This window comes from Crinia signifera, chromosome 5 (genome assembly GCF_055691185.1).
Source record: "Crinia signifera chromosome 5, ASM5569118v1, whole genome shotgun sequence".
Taxonomy (NCBI): domain Eukaryota; kingdom Metazoa; phylum Chordata; class Amphibia; order Anura; family Myobatrachidae; genus Crinia; species Crinia signifera.
The window spans coordinates 63,845,601-63,866,899 of NC_139221.1; the positions used below are offsets into that span (position 1 = coordinate 63,845,601).

The window sequence follows — 21,299 nt, forward strand, 5'->3', positions numbered from 1 at the left end:
GACAGGCTAGCTGCGTCCTGCTGTAATCGCCGGGAGAGTTGACGTGAGTCACTGCTACGTGGCTGAGCCACCCTACTTCTTTGCTTCTTATCAGTGCAGCCATCTGCATTTTTTAAGAAAAAATTCAGAATAAAAGGCGCCGCTTACTAGAAGAGAGCTCAGAGCAGTGAACAAGTTAGTCAACTGACCTTCCGTAAAAACTGGCGTTAGTTGCGCTTGCTTGCATTAAATTTGTGACATGAACAGTTCATGTCGCTGGGGACGGGATAGCTGCGTCCTGCTGTGGGCGCCGCCGCCACGTGAGTGACTGCTGCTACGTGGCTTGTGCAGAGAAGTCATCAGCATGGAAGGACAGGTGCCGCCCATCAGCGTTGTACAAGCGTGATGAGAAACTCAGCCTCAGCACAGTGTCTGACTGACGGCAGCGGCCATTTTGGTGGTTACGGGTTACCTTAAGTTTGCACATAGCTGCACAGCAAGTGGTCTTCAGAAACATGGCCGCGCCCCTTTATGACCGCATAGCTGGAGGCTCCAGCCTGGAGCTCAGTCACTAGGTATTCACTCTCACTTAAAACCGGGACTTTCCGCGTCCTGGGGTGGGTTTGACCGGGACGCGGGATTTACTAGTGAAAACCGAAACAGTCCTGGGTAAACCGGGAGGGTTGGTCACCCTACCCCCTACAGACATATATGACCCATACATAATAGTACCTGGGAGAGTGTCCAGTCAGCAAGTTTCTCCCTCGCCGCCACTCTGCTCTCTGTTTAGAAATCCGTGTCTGAGGGGAGATGTGAGCTGTGCGCTGCAGCTTCCATCTAAATGAAGATCGCGCCGGGGATCGCGGGCAGGAGAGGGCTGCGCCGGGGATCGCAGGGAGGAGGACCGTGATGGGGAACACGGGCAGGAGAGGGACACGCTGGAAATCACATGTAGAAAGTGCCTGCTGCTTGCGGCTCCCTGCAAACCTTTGGCGCCTGGAGCATGAGCTCCACCGGCGCCACCCTAGCTACACCTCTGGGTGCTTTACTGAATGTTGGTCTTACTATTATGTGTATCAGCAGCTGTCAAATGTGACTTGTTCATGCTTGCTAACTTTATTTATGCACCAGTGACATGCAGTGAGATAAATGGCTGTAGAGACAGATTTACACAGGTACACTGTATATGAACCGGAGGGTTCATGTGGGCATGATACAAAGGTTGAACACAGGGGTGTTTTAAGAGAGGAGGAGGCCTGTGTTCATTCTCTTACTGTAGTTACGCAAATCACCTTATTTGCTGTATTGGAGGCATGGCTCGATGTTGTCTAGATTAGTCCCTCTCCCTAACAAAGTCCAACAATGGATTGCTTGGCCATGTAGGCTTTGCCGGTTTGAGGGAAGAACCTGCCATAGTTATGTGTTGGCCCTGGTATTTACCTGACCCACTGTGCATCAGAGGATGCCTGGCAGGAGAGATAATGTAGCCTCTTCACAGAGACATCCAGGTAATTGCTTTCCTGGACACATCTGAGCTCTCATTCTGTAGCTCACCTGTCTCTCTCTCCCAGTGTTTGTCTCGCCCATGTCTCATTTTCACCCTATGTCTGTCTCACCACATGCATCTTTCTTTTTTTACACTGTACTGTATATGCAGTTTTTTTGTGATCGACCACATCTGTATCTGCATAGAAAATGCTGCATTCTGATTCACATGCACACAGACTATAGGCATGCCACATATTTTAATCAGCAGAGACTGCTTGTGCGACTGACACTAACAGAGTTGCACAGGAATTGTCAGCTCACTCAAGACAGGTATCTCCTGCTGTGCTGTGTAGGGAGGCAAGATGTACGAGGACACATCTGTATGTCCATTCTGTTATAACACGAGTCATGCATATGCACAATAAAATGTAAGCTCTTAGAAATGTGTATATTTTATCTACTTCTAGTTCTAAGCATTAATTATGACTGCCTATCCCACATTGTATTGCCATATTTTTTTAATGTTGTTTTTTCAGCTTAATTTTTGTGTGTTGTACATTTCTCACTCTGAGGGCCAGATGCACTACGCTTCAAAAGTGATAAAATGGAGAGTGATAAACAACCAACCAATCAGCTCCTACCTGACATTTTTCAAACACAGCCTGTGACATTGCAGGTAGGAGCTGATTGGCTGGCTGTTTACCACTCTCCATTTTATCAATTTTGAAGCTTAGTACATCTGGCCCATAATCCTGCTCTTCTTATGTGTTCAAACAGGTCAACATTATGCATGTGAAATATAACAAAAGAAAATTATTTATTAAGGTGAAACCTATGTTTGTGGTCCAGCCCCAGACATATTTTAAACCTGGGGACCCACTAAGAAGAGTGATGATTAATAAACAGAGTGGAGGATTAAAAAACAAAAAATGGCAGAGGAAAATAGACAGACGAGCCTATCACCGAATGGGCCTAATTCAAAATGGATGGATAATCACAGAATTTGCAGTTCGGTTGCATGTGCAATGTCTGCAATGTGCATGCTCAGCCACGATTAGCAAATAAATATCTGTACACATATATGTCACAGAGTAATCGCCGTTTGATTGACAGGAAACCAGCGTTTAATGGCAGAAATATTGGTTTTCTGGGTGTGTTTTTAAAAACGCAGGTGTGCCCAGACATTTTTCAGATGGGTCTCTGACTTCAGCAATGACCACTTCCAGCCTGGTTCTTTATCAGGTTAGTGGAAGCCCTAAACTGAAACAGGTCAAATTGGTATGGGCAAAACCAGACGCAAATATCCAAAACACACGGATTCACGGCAAATTCCCGGATCCATGCGGTGTTTGCCGGTGCAGAATTTGTTCACCAGTGGATTGAATAGGGTGAAGCTAATTCACCCTAAAAGGGGTAAAAATTTATGATTTTTTGCCTGGCAGAGATTAAATGCCCCATAAAGTTTCCAGTAAGAAGTGTACTGACCACTGCTTGACCTGGTCTACAGATTCTATTTCCTACTCTGCACAACACTTTCTATCAGATCCACACTCCTACGGTGTCAAAGACCAGAATATAAACCGTGACTGTTTCTCACTGTTGCATATAATGTCATTTATTTGTAACTCCACATGCCACTATAAAACTATTTACTAGGGGGGACAAAGCTTGAGACATCAACTTACAGTAAGCAAACAAACTAAAGAAACACAGCCATGAAGCTGTTATAATTACTACATTGATACATTTCTATTATACAGTAGTTTAGCATGACAATCACATCAGAAAATGCACTTCTAGCATTTCATTTTTCAGACCAATGGCCGGGGCCTACACACATAGCAATTTTCGAGGCATTTTCTAAGTAATCTCACTAGATCGCTTAGAAAATGCTCCTACATCGCTCCGAGTGTAGGGGCCATAGCGATAGCGATGCGTGGCCCTACGCATTGCTATCACCCTGCGATTATTATCCAGCATGCTGGATATTAACCGGTCGGGGGGGGGGGGGGGCAGTATTCTCACAGGAGAACCTTGGCCCTGACAGATTGCTCAGCACACAGGGCCTTATTCTAGTTCACTCTTTCTGACAAAATCCTTCTTAGATGGACAAAACCATGTGCACTGCAGGGGGTCAGATGTAAAATGTGCAGAGATAATTAGATTTGGGTGAGTTATTTTGTTTCTGTGCAGGGTAAATACTGGCTGCATTATTTTTACACTGCAATATAGATCTCACTTTGAAGTAAAACCCCACCCAAATCTAATTCTCTCTGCACATTTTACATCTGCCCCCCTGCAGTGCACATCTAAGAAGGATTTTGTCAGAAAGAGGGAACTAGAATAAGGCCCACAGTGCTGACACATCGCTGTGCAGCGCTGAGGGTTGAGTGGTAAATCTCTACATGTGTAGGCCCCCTTAACTTGTACAGGATTAAATTAAATAAACTGTATGACTCATTAAAAGTTAAAGCTTGCTTTTATAATTACTATACTAACTATCCTATTTTCTATAGAGATATGATAGATGTTATCAGAATATTAATGGAAAACAGTTCTATTTCCCTTACAAGTAGCTTTGTGCAACTGCTCTAAAAACATATATCTTTTTGCTGCCTTTTTTGCTGCATGCCTTTATCAAATGACAAAATGTACCCATTCAATTTATGTAAAATACTTTGATTGTCAAAATGCATGAAACGACAGGAATACTAATGTGCCCAGACCGAGAATGTATAAAGAAAGTGTGCGTGAGTGCGTTTGTGCGTCTGTACTGGGAATGTAGGACACACTGTGCAGTTTACAGGAACTGACACATCACATGATACACAAAACTGGGACACTGAGGTATACATAAGAAACCGCTAGCTTTAATTCCGAAAAAAAAAAAAAGCTATGTTATTCTGGTTCAACTGGCAATATTTTTTCTCTTCTGCTCTTTGTTCTTCAGTGTTCGAATAGGAAAAACTGTTAGCCAGTGTTAGCACTGCATTGATTACAATAAAGGAGCACACATAACCTTTCCCGTCCCATCTAACCAGCAGTCAATGGATCTAACAAGATAGAAAATGTAATGCACTCCAGCTGCCATTTACTGGACAAAGGGCTAAAAGACTTTTATTGTGCCTGTTTGTTCGTCACTCGGCCCTGATTGCCGGTGCAAGTGATTATAAAAATATAAGACTTTGTATTTCGGCAGATGGAAAGGTACCACATGTGCACTTATAAAACAGAATCAATAAGTTGAATTGTAGGTTCTCCAAAATGACCCTTTTACAGCCCCTTTATTACTGATAAAGAGCATTTTATACCATTTAAAGGTCTCATCGATTTTTCTTAACTTTCTCTGGAGAAATAAGGAGATAAATGTGGGTCCACTTAAGCACAGCAAGATGGAGACAATTGTCCTAAAATGATATGGCATACTAATCCATATAGTTATCCTACAGTATATATATATATATATATATATATATATATATATATATATATATATATATATATATGTTGCAACTATTTTCATCATTTAGATCAGGCATGTCCAGCTGTTGTAAAACTACACATCCCAGCATGCATTGCACCAATAGAGAGGTATTATATATACGGCAGTAAATACACCATCAGAGAGGTATTATATATACGGCAGTATAATTAATTAGGCACCAGCAAAGAGATATTATATATAAGGCAGTATAATTAATTAGACACCACCAGAGAGATATTATATATATATATATATATATATATATATATACGGCAGTATAATTTATTAGGCACCAGCAGAGAGATATTATTTTTATAAGGCAGTATAATTATTAATTATGCACCACCAGAGACATATTTTATATATGGCAGTATAATCTATTAGGCACCAGCAGAGAGATATTATATATACGGCAGTATAATCAATTAGGCACCACCAGAGAGATATTATATATACGGCAGTATAATTAATTAGGCACCACCAGAGAGATATTATATGTACGGCAGTATAATTAATTAGGCACCACCAGAGAGATATTATATACACGGCAGTATAATTAATTAGGCACCACCAGAGAGATATTATTTTTATACGGCAGTATAATTATTAATTATGCACCACCAGAGAGATATTATATATACGGCAGTATAATTAAATTAGGCACCACCAGAGAGATATTATATATACGGCAGTATAATTGATTAGGCACCAGCAGAGAGATATTATATATACGGCAGTGTAATTAATTAGGCACCACCAGAGAGATATTATATATACGGCAGTATAATTGATTAGGCACCAGCAGAGAGATATTATATATACGGCAGTGTAATTAATTAGGCACCACCAGAGAGATATTATATATACGGCAGTATAATTGATTAGGCACCAGCAGAGAGATATTATATATACGGCAGTGTAATTAATTAGGCACCACCAGAGAGATATTATTTTTATACGGCAGTATAATTATTAATTATGCACCACCAGAGAGATATTATATATACGGCAGTATAATTGATTAGGCACCAGCAGAGAGATATTATATATACGGCAGTGTAATTAATTAGGCACCACCAGAGAGATATTATATATACGGCAGTATAATTGATTAGGCACCAGCAGAGAGATATTATATATACGGCAGTGTAATTAATTAGGCACCACCAGAGAGATATTATATATACGGCAGTATAATTGATTAGGCACCAGCAGAGAGATATTATATATACGGCAGTGTAATAAATTAGGCACCAGCAGAGAGATATTATATATACGGCAGTATAATTAATTAGGCACCAGCAGAGAGATATTATTTTTATAAAGCAGTATTTTTATTAATTAAGCACCACCAGAGACATATTATATATATGACAGTATAATCAAGTAGGCAGTAAAATTAAAATGCACCAGCAGAGATATTATTTTATTTAGTAGATGTTAATTTATTAATATTTATTTATATGTCAGACTCAGTACAGTAGATGCACCAGCAGGGAATATGTTTACTAGTTTTATAAGGCTGAAAAAATACACCAGCTAGGAGGTATTATACAGCAGATGCACAAGCAGACTGGTATACAAGTGGTTAATAAGTTTAACAACAGTGCACATGTCTGATTGAAGTGGCCAGGTAGAGGTACTACTGACTGGGCTGGCAGCCAGCCACTGGTAGTGCAGAGTACACACCACCAGAGAGCAGAGCAGACAGTGGCACTAGTAGGCACTGGCTGTCGCCCCAGCAGCAAAAAATTACAGCTCCCTAACCTATCTAACCTAACAAAGCTCCGAAACAAATGGATTCTCTGAGATTTGAATCTCGCGCTATCTGCAGCCTGGGATTTAGTTGATAACGTATGAATCACCTTTCATACACAGTAAACATATTGTAGGAAACAAAATACCAACTTAATCCTGGGCGCTGACTGCAGTGACTCCCACAATTTTCCCTTTCATTCGAAATTTTAACCGGAAATGAAAACAGAAAGAGGAGCATACAATAGTGTAATACTATTTAAAAAATACAGCAATATTGCAACAATTTAATTGAATGGTGCTCTGAGATATTCAAACTCGTACCCTCTGAAGTGTCTGCTAGAATAGGCAGACAGTAGCGCTCATACAGGGGCGGTGACGTCACCGAGTCGTCATCAAGAACATCCAAAAAAGAAGGTTTAAAAGCTGGTATAGTGTGATACCACTTATTTATTCGACACATACAAGTAAAAACAATGGTGTAAATCATCAGCCTCTCACCGAATCTTGTAGACCATTTTATTCGGTGAGAGGCTGATGATTTACACCATTGTTTTTACTTGTATGTGTGGAATAAATAAGCGGTATCACACTATACCAGCTTTTAAACCTTCTTTTGCATGTACATTGATTCCAATTTGGATGTTCTTGATGACGACTCGGTGACGTCACCGCCCCTGTATGAGCGCTACTGTCTGCATATTCTAGCAGACACTTCAGAGGGTACGAGTTTGAATATCTCAGAGCACCATTCAATTAAATTGTTGCAATATTGCTGTATTTTTTAAATAGTATTACACTATTGTATGCTCCTTTTTCTGTTTTCATATCCGGTTAAAATTTCGAATGAAAGGGAAAATTGTGGGAGTCACTGCAGTCAGCGCCCAGGATTAAGTTGGTATTTTTTTTTTCCTAACAAAGCTCCGCACACAGACTATCCTACTCTCTCTAACCAGCTCAAATTATGAGTGACAAATGGCGCCGGATGCTCGCTATTTATATAGCGGTACGAATCTCGCGAGAATATTGTGTCGTGCGATGACATTTTGCCCACGTGCCCGGATCCGAGTCAGGTGGGAAGCTCCGAGCGCCGCTCGGATCCGGCCTTGAATTGATGACGTTCGTGCGGGCTCGGATCTGGGAAATCCGAGCCCACACATCTCTAATTAGGATATGTTTAACCTTTTCCTGACTACTTATATTATTTAGAAACAGACTATACTGTAAACCACAAAAATGTATCCAGTGTATAAAATCAAAAGACCAATTTTCATGGCTGTTACCCAGACCCCTGTACTTACTTCAATGTGCTGCAGCAGAGGCAGAACTCTGGGAGGCAATGGAGTCATCTGCCGCCGGGCTCCTGCTCCCAAGGGGGCACCTCTCCTCCCCCTGGAAGTTTAAATCAGTTATTTAAAAGCCAATGATATTGCTTCGGTGGCCGAGTTCTGAAATATATATGTGTTCTCTATCTATCTATATTTCTGAACAGAAATATATATTTTATATAAGGTTATTTATATAAGGTTATATAAATGTGTTGTGTGTGTGTAAGTGTGTGTGTATGGGGGGGGGGGCATCAATATAGATCTTGCCTCCGGGCGACTGGGGTGAACTTACGCCACTGTGCTGCAGAGTGGGAGATTTTGGAATACATATGGAAACCTCCCTTTAAAAATCCTGCATGTGCCACTGGCACAGGGCTGCCATTGAGGGAGGATAGATTGACTTAAGATGATGGGAGGTGAAACTACAGCAGGGGAAAATGCAGGATTTGTAAAGGGGGGTTTCCAGATGGAATAAATAATAATAATAATAATAATAATAATAATAATATATACTGTATACAGATGGAGCCGGGGTCCCTCTTGCTGGCGAATCGCCAGAACGTCACCGCTGGCGATCCGCCAGCAGCCCGGCGTCCATCTGACTGAGACGCACATGTGTCTCACGAGCACGCGCGTCTCAGTTTCCGGGCGGCGGGGCGATGGGAACCCTGTCCATCTCCGCTTCAGGGAGATGGACAGGGTTAGGGGGGGTGCGGGGAGGCGGTGGGGACCCCGGGTGACCACCAACAAGCCGGCGGGGACCCCGGGGAACCGTGTGAAAGGGGACGCGCGCGCATCTCGTGCGCGCGTGTCCCCTTTCGCAGATACAGATGGCGGGTGGCGGGGAATGGCGGCTGGCGTCGCCATCACCATCCCCTGCAAGGAAGAGACCCGCTCCATCTGTAGTACTTCATTATTCCTTACTACTGGTGCGAATTTGACATCACATTATTATATACTGGTCCACCATTATGTATATTCCACAGTCCATACTCCTATCTAAATTGGAGGAATGGCCACGTGACATGTACACTGTTTGCCTACACTGGAGCAAACCTCAGAGTGCAAACCTTCCATTGTAAGGGAGCATACACACGGGGCGACTCTAGCCTTGTTTCTATGCGAACTGTCTAGATGTGTGTGTGTGTGCACCCGAGTGTGTGTGTGCACCCGAGCTATGGTTATGCAAGGGTCCCTCGTGTCGCCATCGCCTGACTAGATCTTGACTACATGCAGCACAGATAGCCCATACACACATCGCTACGTGTTTATGGGTGATCTGTATGAGGCTTAAGACTTACCTTATCATCTAAGGCTATGATTACCATACAGTGTAACATTTTTTCTTAATTTAGAAAGTACAAGATAGATGTGAGTTAGTGCACATCTTCATTGATCGTATTGCTGTCCTTATCCCAAGTAAGATGGTCTATGCACAGTACAGATTGAGCACACTAACCCACCTACAGTAGCTGTGCAGCTCAATGGAAAAATGTAACCTTGTGGCATGCATTTATTGAACAGTAGTAAAGAGGATGCAAATTAAGAGGTGCCCTTTGCTTTATGTTGTTTATTATGCAAAAATGACTTGCTTATTGACACCATCTGTGAGCTGGCAGAGTTACCTGTAATGGTGCACAACTGGCACATTCCAGCTTCACATTGGCAGATACTGTAAGCACATTCCTGCCACTCTCTGGACAATTTAAAACATCTTCAAAACACACAAAAAAAATCTGTATGGATTAATAAACACAATCCTCATGTTTCTTCATAATTATCAATCATCAATTCCATTCTCTTATTTAAAAAATAAAATAAATAAATAAATAAATTGGCATATGTAAATTCTGGCATCCCGCTCCTCCAGGAACATTTGGACATACTCTCCAACAAAAAGTGGACGGAGGGTTGGATTTAGACTTATTTTTCTTTCAGCACAATCTGCATGCTTTAGTAGTATCCTTCAGCAATGGAAAACAGGCTTGAGCCATATTGGGGGGGTGTTGGTCCCCCAATAAATGAAACCAAATAAAAAGGAAAAAGAGATGAATAGTGCTCATGCTTCACTGAGATAAAAAAGTTTTAGAAATTTGGCTAGATTAAGCAATTGGTTTTTCATTTCAGTATAAAAGACAACAAAAATGCATGTACAGTATAAATAGCACTAAGTAAAAAGTACAGTAAAAGCCTTGTTTGATATGAGCTGCAATCCGAAGATTTTATACTGCACCTCAATAGGACCTGATCAGGGCATGAAGGGGGGCGATTTCTTGTCCCGGTCTATTATCCAGCTTGGGGGTGTCCAGGTAGTATTGTATCCATAAGTGCTCTGCTGTACTGTATATTAGGCAAGGAGTCCACAGTATGGTTATCGGTAGAAGGGCAATCCCTTACAAAGAGCAAGTAGGCAGTACCTGGTGAAGTCTGTGTAGAATGCCGCTCCGGTTAATTTAAGCAGAAAGTCCTGGATGATCCAAACAGGATCCTGGGTGTGAAGTATTAATAAATGGCAGACTTAATCAAGGCAAAAACGTTTCCACGTTGAAGTGGTCACATCTTCTTCAAGAGCAGAAGCTCCTGAAGAAGAGGTGGGCATTCTGCTCCTGAAGAAGACGTGGGCATTGTGCTCCTGGAGAAAACGTGGGCAATTCTACTATATCATTGCATATGACAGTGATACTGAATGCATACTAAATTCTGTGGAGGTTTTATCACCATCACTGACAGCCTCATGCTGCTTGCCAGGAGTTCCAATAATATGGTCCTGAGTGGGTGATTTGACCTAGAAGTGATCTTATAAAGCCTATCCAACTTCACAGGTCCCTGGTGACATGTATATGGCACCATCATCTAAAGCAGGCATGTCCAACGTTGGCCCTCCAGATGTTGTGAAACTACACATCCCAGCATGCTTTGCAATAGTTTTAGCATTCTCTAATAGCAAAACTGTGACAAAGCATGCTGCGATGTGTAGTTTCACAACATCTGGGGGGCCAACGTTGGACATGCCTGATCTAAAGCTATGTTTATTTTGCTTATTAACTTGAGCCACTTTGCAATGCTCTTAGCAGGTTATGCCAACTGTGGGGGGATCACTGCACCATAAAAAGACTACATACATGTAGTATTGTGTATAGGGAATCAGTATAACAAGAGACACTTTCGTTCCGCTAAGACCTCAGAGATCGGTGTATTGATAACAGCAGAACACACTTCTGTGCTCTGTATCTGTAAATTCTGTGGAGTTATTTCATTTGCGATACCTGCATTGTGCTATTGGTTTTCTGAACACCAAAATCCTAACCACCTCGATGCTGACTGCATCACTCCTGTACATCTACTGAATTATATCCTATATTAGTATGGAGGGAAATGCATGTTACGGAACATTGTCATCGCGTGAGGAGGATTATGAGAGGATATCAGAATTTAGATCATGGAAGTCCTCAACTGCAAATACAGATGTAGCGCCGCCCATTCTGCGGAGGTCTGGCGGTTAGATCACCAACCGCCAGCTCCCGCCAGCCGCCTGAAGGGGACACACGCGTACGAGATGCTTGCACATCCCCTTCCACGTCCCCTTCCAGCGGAGCTCCCCACCGATCACCCCCACCTCCCTGCACCCCCCAACCCTGCCCGTCTCCGTGAAGCAGAGACAGGCAGGGTTCGCGTCCCCAGCAGGTGCATTCTGGGGAGCCTTGGCATCTGTAAGGGCTAAAAGGCTCCTGGTGCAGTGTAATGTTGCTGTTAATCGCCCCACCCTATGAAATTAGATTTATTTGTCCAACATGTTTTTTATCGATCTTCGTTATCATTACAGGTGACAGGTGATATATACAATAATGACCGGCAAAACACAAACTAGCAATGTCACAAACAAGAACGATCCAAAGTCTATCCTTTCCAGAGTCTTCATTGGCAACCTCAACACTGGCATTGTGAAGAAAGGTGACATTGAAGCAATATTTGCCAAATATGGAAAAATAGTTGGATGCTCAGTTCATAAAGGATATGCATTTGTACAATACATCAGTGAGAGGCACGCCAGAGCTGCAGTCGCAGGAGAAAATACGCGGATTGTTGGAGGTCAGCCGCTAGGTAAGAAAACAGGTTTTCTGTTAGCTACACTTATGGCAACAAATGTATTGTTTGTACTTTTATTATATATTATATATTGTTGTATCAGAATTAATATTTCTATGAGTACATCTTGGACAATTGCAGATGGATTTAAGGACAGTCTACGGCAGGAGTGGGCAATATGCGGCCATCCACCTGTAGATGAACTACACATCCCAGCATGCCTTGCATCAGTCTAAGCATGGCCAAATAGCAAAACTAAGGCAAGGCATGCTGGGATGTGTAGTTCATCAACAGCTGGAGGGCCGCTTATTGCCCACCCCTGGTCTATGGCTTATCAGGATCTGTATTTTCCTGTTTAACGTTTTCTATACTGTGTATTTATACAGTAAACGGTATATTGCTTTAGTGAGTTAACTTGTCGCTGCCCCATTTACTTGTCCTTCCAAGCCCGTTGTGATTGTAATGCTTGGTACTTACCGTATGGAATTCTACAGTATAATGTATTTAAGATATGCTGTAATATCTGTAAATGCTGTAGAATCCTTTAAGAAAGAGACTAAAGACGTACTTATTTACTCAAGCATTTCACTGACATCTACTGTTAAGCTTGTTTTGTATTTTGAGCTGTAAAGACAATGGTGAAGACCTATTGCAAGAAAAGTGCTATATAAATATTATTATTATTATTATTATTATTATTATTAATATCTTGTTAATGTGAAATGTTCTGTATGTTTACTTTGCACAGCGCTGCTAACATTTTGTGGTGCCTTAGTAATAAAAGTTAATAATAATCCTCATCAACAGCCCTGCACTTGTGATCAGTGACATTTTAAAGGAGGTGATAATGATATTTGTGTTTATATAGACTCAAGAAACACAGAGGAACAACAGGGATTTTTTTTTTGTATAAACTGAAATACTTGAATATGATATCAAATTATATACTTATTTTCTGTCAAAATGACAGCTCCTGTAATGTAATATGGCTATGAGCTGTGACCGTTTTTACTTTCACTTTGAGTTGTGAAAGTTTTTAGCCCACAATCTCTCCACCCCACCCGCAGTCCCTATCTGCTCCTACCTCCAATCTCTGGCTTCACAGCTCCCTCTCTGCAATTTTGAAACAGATCAGTGTCCCTACAAAAATAGTTTTCTCTTTCTGTTATGATGCCTTGTAGTGCCAAAGGAGTAATTTGGTGTGTTGAGTGGCCTCTCTTGGTGACTGACTGTACTTCACCCCACAGAGGTAAGGACTCAGGATTAGTTAGATTAACTACTCCTTACCTCTATGAGGTGAAGTACCGCCAGCACATATATATATATATATATATATATATATATATATATATATATATATATATATATATATTTATATATATATATATATATATATATATAATATATATATATATTCTTTAGAAGATGATTTTTTTTGTCGTGTCAGTAAACATTCACTTACAAGGCAATATCAAAATATTTGTAATTCTTTATTTGAAAGGAAAATTAATTAAAGTGAATCTGTTTGCGGAAAGGCAGTGGTACACAATATTACCGTTCCTTGTGTGACAGGTTCTCTACATCCACACTTCCTTGAAAATACAGTTGGTGACCATCAGATTTCAATATCTTAGTGATGTTCTATGATAGAGTCTTGGCAGAGCATGTGTTTCCTGTTGCTGCCTTCAATGTAGATGCTTATTGTACATAAATGCTCTCAGGAGGAGATTCAATTTTATGTGATGTGCCACCGTGATGTTTGGTTACTCACATTGTGGTAGAAAGTGGCAGAACAATGTGACTACTGTTAATACTCTACTTTAAAGGGTGCAAAGCCAAGATTAGCAAAGTTATTGCCCACAAAGTTCCTTCACCTAACGATTCCTACAGGTCCTTTAAGTTTAAGTTAAGTCCTATGTGCATATGCTTTCCTTTTCATCCACCTTCATAGAAATAACATTATTTATACAGTGCAAAAATATTATGCTGTGCTGTATAGTCAATTAAACATAATGGTCACTATACAAGAATTAGCAATGAAACAGGTGGCAAGATCCTGCTTGCTGCAGCTCAGAATATATAAAATGTTATTGCTGTTTAACTCTATTTAGGACCAGATGTGTTACCATCAATATGACCCAAACCAACTCTCACATATTTTCTATGTTACTTTCACTGTGACTTTTTATTCTGGAACATCAGAAATATTCTGGCATTATATAGATCAATTTCACCCTGTATATATTAATTTTACCCTGTGTTTTTCTGATTTTACTCAGAAGAATATTTTATTTTTTTGTGGTACAATTTCTAATTCTTACTTTCTTTTAAATAGTTCCAGAAACTGAAAGAAATTAGTTAAATAATCTCAACAATGAATAAAATAAACATCTGCAGACTTGTCGAGAAGCTACTACTAATCTACTATCATATTAATCTGTAATCATAAGGGGAGACGATTTTATGCCATTTTACTGCTTTGCATTGGATGCTGTAACTCAATATCGTTGACAATGTGCGCTCCTATGCACCTTTAACGGCCCCCTCCGTTTGCTGAACATGCAGGTCGACGTTGGCTATATAGCCAACGACCTACATGTTCAGATGGACCCGGTGACGCCTCTGAACTATATATCGTTCGGTGTGTACACTCAATATCGTTTGACCAGTGGCACCACCATTAAAATTAACTATATTGGCGGTGTCCCTAGTTATTTAGTGTGTATGGAGCTTTCATTTAAATGTTAACACAGAGTTTTCCAAACACCTCCATTGCAGTCCAGGTTTTGAGCATATCCATGCTTGAGTCCAGATTGTTAAATCAAATTTACTTAAGTACTAATTAAGTCATATGTGTTCAAACATGGAAATCCTTAAAATCCTTAAACATGGACTATAATGGCAACATCTGGGGATCTCTGTGTTGGGGAAGTATGGGGAAGGGAGTGTTTCCCAGCACCTAAAAAAATGGACCTGAAAGGAATATTACCCATAGGGGGCGATTCTGATTTTCAGCAGAGTCTTCTCTAGGTGGTCGTGTCCCACAATTGTTGGTAAATTTATTTCTCATAATCTTCCAGATCCATTAGGATCCCCCCCTTCTTATCTTCTCTAAGGACCTTCATAGCATTTCTTTCCTTCCGAATTAAGTTGCATTCACTGTTGAATTTGGTATTGGATTCTAATTTGTCCATATCATCCAATACGAGGGAACAGAATGTTTCAATATAGGGACTCTTTAGATATTTTGGGGAAAAAATAGACTTTGGATGACAAATTTTATTTTCTGTTTATGAAGAATCTATTGTGTCAGATTGTTTAGTGGAAATTATTTTTTTAAAGTTAATTTACATACAATCCGTTGAATGTCCAGATAGGTTTCAAACTGTGCTATGTCTTTAGTGGGAGGAGAGTGGTTTATTCTTTGGTGAGGATATGTTTGCTTAGATTGAAAATCTTTTTTGTTTTTGAACTTTTTACGGTTATTGTATTTTTTTCATGATTTTCTCTTTCTGGTCTTTAATCCCCTTCTTTTTCCTCATTCTGTTCTCTCCCCATTTATCCGTTGTTGTTCCACTTCCGGTCCTGCTCTAAAAAGGAGAGGTGACTCCATCCTCATTTATGGGATCAAATCGATTGTACCACCCTGTGTTTCTTTCATTCTGTGTTCTCCATGTTGATCTTGGCATATATTCTGATGATGATGGAGTATCCCTTTATTCTTTCTATTGACTCCTTGAAACCCCTCATCTGGTTCTTCCTGATGGTACCTCAGGAGCCTTCTTCTCATTGGTTGATTTAACTCGTTTTGATATGTATAAGTGGAGTGGGTGATCTGTTTTCTCTCAGGGCAGTATTCAATGAGAAAAATTCTCCGTGTTTTATGGAGAATTTTTGCTTTTTTCGCCTTGGACGGAGCATTTTGCTCTCCAAAAGTGAACCACCCTATTCAACGTGAAAAATTCGCCGTCTTTCTAAGTGATTTTCGCCGTCTCTCTCCGTGTAGAAATTCTCCATCTTTTGATGGAGAGCTGGAATGTGAACTTTTAAACTAAAAGGTTTTTTTTTTTAATTTTGGTGTCAAAAAAATCTGTTTTTTTTTTTCTGTGAAGGGGCATGTTATTTTTATTCATGTGCTTATAGCACATGAATATATATTAAATTGAAAAAGATATATATATTTTTTTTTTACACAGTGCAGCCAGCAGGGAGCCAGAGCGCTCGAGCCGCTCATTAGATATTCATATATTCACTGCACCCGATCATTAATATGCACGATCGGGTGCAGTGAATACTGGGTCCCCCGCTGGCTATAGGGGGGGCAGCCTGTGCTGCCTGGGTCCCGGGGAGCCCACCTCCCCTCCACATTCCTCTGGAGCAGCCAGGGAGACTTTAATCTCTCTGGCTGCTTCCGTCCCCCGGCTCCCTGAAAGCTCCCTGCCGCGGACGCTCGTCCGCTGCAGGGGTTAAGACTCGCCGCGAGTGGCGGCGATTCTTAAATACATTGAATAGTGGGAGCAGGAGGCTCCGGAACACGGAGAGTGCATGGCGAGAGAAAAAATCTCTCGCCATGCACAGAGAATTTTTTTCATTGAATACTGCCCTCAGAATGGATTTTTCCCCCAATTAAATATACATTGATGTGTTTTCCTCTATCTTGCTTTGGGGCAGATTTATTAAGCTTGGAGAAGAGATAAACTGGAGATAAAGCGGAGAAAAGGTAAAAGGAGATAAAGCACCAGCCAATCAACTCCGAACTGTCTTTTTCAAACACAGCTGATTGGCTGTACTTTATCTCCTTTTACCTTTTCTCCGCTTTATCTCCAGTTTATCTCTTCTCCAAGCTTAATAAATCTGCCCCTGAATGTGAGTTTCGGTACGAATCAAATATATAAAGATAGAGGATAACTATATGAACACCCTTATAAAGGACAGGGACTTTATTAACTTCATTTGATATCGTCTTGTATTGAACATACTACATCATATTATTGTTTATGTTTTTTATGTTTCTCCATGACATCACAACAATATCTATGATTTGATATTGAGTTTCATCAGGACTACCATACTCAATATTTAGGGGAAGTAAATGTTCTAGTTATTAGCACCTATCACCCTTTTCCACCTATGATTCCCCTTTCCATTGATTAGCTCTTTAGGGTTGGTGACCCTTTTTTAGGTGTTGTGATTGTGAGGCAGCTGTGCAAGAGGATGATTCCCTCTATTTGTATTTTTTACTACCTTGAGATTGCTCTTACATGCACTGCTATAACAGAAGATTTCTCAATAGTTGTAGTTACAGTATAATGGAATGGTGTACAGTACATAATGTTTCTGCCTATTGTTCCAAAATTCTAATAAATAACTTAAGTAACCACAGTTTTTTTCTGAAACTTTGAGTAAAACACTTAACAAAATCTTGGACCACAACTTGTCATATAAACTTGTTGTTTTTCTTTCTTATGATAAATATGTGGTTGGGTACTGTAAGCAAGTGAGTATTAGGCATATTGGAGTCAGCAATATAAAGAGTGGTCATTCTGGGACATTCTGAGACTGCATTAAGGTGCAATGTCCTATTTTGCAGCCATTGGTGTGCATCTTTGTATGCACATTGGCAGATGCACACCACAGCCAGATGATAGGACATTTATTGGATGTCCCATTAGCATAGGGACACAGTGGTGGCTTTGGCATAAGTACCACTGAATCACCCCAAAGTGTGCATTCTGAGCTACAGAAAGATAACTGTCAATAAGGTTTAAAAATATAGTAAAATTACCCTTTAAAATATATTTCAGTCCTAGCACATTAAATAACACTTCACATTGCACAAGAATGTGTTTATGTCAGTGGTGCAAGTAAAAAAAATGTCTTAGTGGTACTGTGCCGCAGGCCAAAGGGCGTGGTTAGGGTTGTGGTCAGGGGCATGGTCATATGACACAAGGGGGAGTGGCTACATGACAAAACTTTAAAACACAATGAAATTTCTGTTTGGGCTTGTGCACATATATGCCCCCACAGTGCCAGATATCATTTACCCCCCACAGTGCCACACATATGCCCCCAGTGCCACACAAATGCCCCCACAGTTCCACACATATGCCCCCACAGTGCCACAAATATGCCCCCCACAGTGCTAGGTATGCCCCCACAGTGCCAGATATACCCCCAGTGCCACATATGTTCCCAGTGCCAGATATGCCCCAAGTGCCAGATATGCCCTCCCCCCTCGTGCCAGATATGCCCCCAGTGCACGATATGCCCCTACAGTGCCAGATATGCCTCCCACAGTGCTGGGTATGCACCCCCACAGTGCCACACATATGCCCACACAGTGCCAGATATGCCTCCAGTGCCAGATATGCCCCCACAGTGCCAGATATGCCCCCAGTGCGCTATATGCCCCCACAGTGCTAGGTATGCCCCCACAGTGCCAGGTATGCCCCCCACAGTGCCAGATATGCCCCCCACAGTGCCAGATATGCCCCCACAGTGCTAGGTATGCCCCCACAGTGCCATATTTGCCCCCACAGTGCCAGATATGCCCCCCACAGTGCCAGATATGCCCCCCACAGTGCTTGGTATGCCCCCACAGTGCCAGATATGCCCCACAGTGCCAGATATGCCCCCACAGTGCCAGATATGCCCCCCACAGTGCCAGATATGCCCCCACAGTGCAAGCAGCAGCACAGCACAACTCACCGTGCAGTGCTGGCTGGCTGGCCTGGGCGGCTCAAGCTGTCTCCTGAGTCCTGCTGCAGCCTGGTCTCTCCCCCTCCAGCCGCTGCCTCCCACCGCCACCACCGCCTCTGCTGCTGCTGCTGAGGGAGGGGAGGGAGAGGAAGGAGAGATGCGCTCCCCGCCCCTCCCCTCCATAGGGAATCTGCTGTGGCGGGGGGTGGCGGACCTGTACAGGCCACGCCCCACCGGCACTTACATATGCGCACATGCGCAGTAGGATTCGGGGGGGTAATTTGTTACGGCGGTACGGGGTATCGGCACACTATGTTTCAGTGGTACGCCGTACCACCCCATACCGCCTTACTTGCAGCACTGGTTTATGTATATGACAAGCAAGCTGCATTATAAACCAAACTCATTGTTTCTGTCTTCCTTAATGTGAAATAAGAAAAACCTGTCTGCAGTCATTCCATCGTTGAGAATAAATTCACAGAGACAATTTATGTTCATATTTGACTGAAGTGCAGTCAGACATGGTCCTCATGTCAAGTACAGAAAATTGCAGTTTTTTTTATAAAACAAGGCATATAAATTTTTTGTCTTCGACAGTTCAATGACGTCAAGGAGTGAGCAATATTTTAAATATAATATAATTGTTTATTGAGATAAACAATTAGTATATGAATGGATAAACCCGTTTGCTATTCTAGGAAGCACACTCATCTTTTTAATATACAGGTTTTCCTAATGGACAGTGAAATTATGACATCAGAGATCGAAGATTATAATCAATAACATCTGTTCCTACAGTTTAAAGAGATTTACATCTGATTAGTAATGTAAATCATTTACATTATTATTAGAGATGAACAATTCAGTTTCCCTGAAAATCCAACACACCCGAACATTGGGCTTCCGAATCCAACCGAGTCCCGACGGGTCATTTCCGATCTAAAGGGCAACTCTTTCTATATGTTGGATTGCATGTACAGTAAGTCCTTCCCTCGTGATGTCAGGTTCTTCTCCACACTAGAAATTAATGTTACTGATGTTAATAATACTGTAGGAACAAAACCGGACCAAATGACATGACTCTAGTTGTTTTTTCAAATTTGCCAAAAACTTGACAGTTAAGCGGGTTATTCAAAACTGATTGCAGTTGTGCGAATTTGCAAGCCTATCAATTATTGGATGACGGCCCATGCATATGGGTCTTAGCACAAGGCCAAACAGCAACAAAAACCAGCAATTAATTTATTTGAAATACCCAGGCAGTATGACTGACAGGAAGTTGGCATTTGGAAAACCAACAGCCAGCATCCCAATCTGTAAGTATGCTGGGGATTTGGGGTTAGTTTTAGGCACTATTAGGGGGACTAAGGGTTAGGCTGCTGAAAGGGAAAGGTTAGGGAAAGGATGCGGGGAGTGGGGGTTGGTTTAGGCACCAAAAAGGGGAGTTCAGCTGTGGGCCGAGGGGGCCAGGTTTAGGCGGCGTGGTGCAGGGCTTAGGGTTAAGCTCTAGCAGAGAGGGTTAGGGCCAGACAGCAGGGAGCGAAGGTCAGGGTTAGGCTGAAGGGAGGGTGGGTTGGGATTATTATCTTCGGGATGCCGGTCTCAGTATTCTGACCGCCCATCATCCGTATGTATCCCAAATTGTATCTTAATACACAAACACAAGAAGCACAATCAAACACAACAGTTACTTCGAAGTACAGTGCAACCACCTACATACATGCATACTATACTGTACATACTGCAAGTAATAGAATGGAAAGGGGAACAATTGCAATCAAAAAACATTATTTGAAAAGTTTAAAAGTATTTAAGTTTATAATAGCTAGAAAATCTATCAAACTGTATTGTTTTGTTCATATTTCCCTTTAGGAAACTTGTGTACAGTATCTGTGTTTCTGCAATAATTAGATATAACTGTCATAGGATTTCAATTTCAATGTAAATCTAACTCTTTTTAATGGTCTAGAACCAAATCAGACATCACCGACCGTATACACAAAGACGTGTCTGCGTGTGTTTATCTGTGTGTGCATGTTAACATCATTGCGATTTTTCATCCTTTATATTACAAAGATAAGTATAGTATATTTCTATACATGACAAAGTTATGTGAGCAACTGTCAAACGATAAAAGAACGATTGTTAAATTAAATATTTTTCTCCTGTAACTGGAAACATGATGGAATTACAAGTGCACATCTGTCAGGATGCATTAATACTAAACATTGCTGACTGGCACAAATGGCTTTGTTATTCTACTACCAGAAGGCAGAGTAAACCTTTAAGAAAATCTCTAAACTGACAGTAATCACAGAAGAGGCAGAAGTATAAATCGAAAAAGTTTCTCTCTAGAACGTCCTTGTGTTGTTATTTTGAATATATATTCCACGATTCTACTGATGTATCGCTATGGGGATATGTCACGTTGCAGCAAGTGAGGCTGTTATTACTTTTACACTATGCATTTATTTAAACCA

General features: G+C 41.3%; 1 protein-coding gene across 6 annotated transcripts in view; it reads left to right on the plus strand.

Annotated features, from left to right (window-relative positions):
- The window catches only part of RALYL (RALY RNA binding protein like), a 589,572-nt gene that overhangs the window by 285,529 nt on the left and 282,744 nt on the right, over positions 1-21,299 (plus strand). For all 6 annotated transcript variants that reach the window (XM_083187344.1, XM_083187345.1, XM_083187340.1 and 3 more), the window contains one exon: positions 11,858-12,135. In XM_083187344.1, coding sequence (XP_083043470.1) covers positions 11,880-12,135 — 256 coding nt within the window. In that variant the 5' untranslated portion in view covers positions 11,858-11,879. The remainder of the gene's footprint in view (positions 1-11,857; positions 12,136-21,299) is intronic.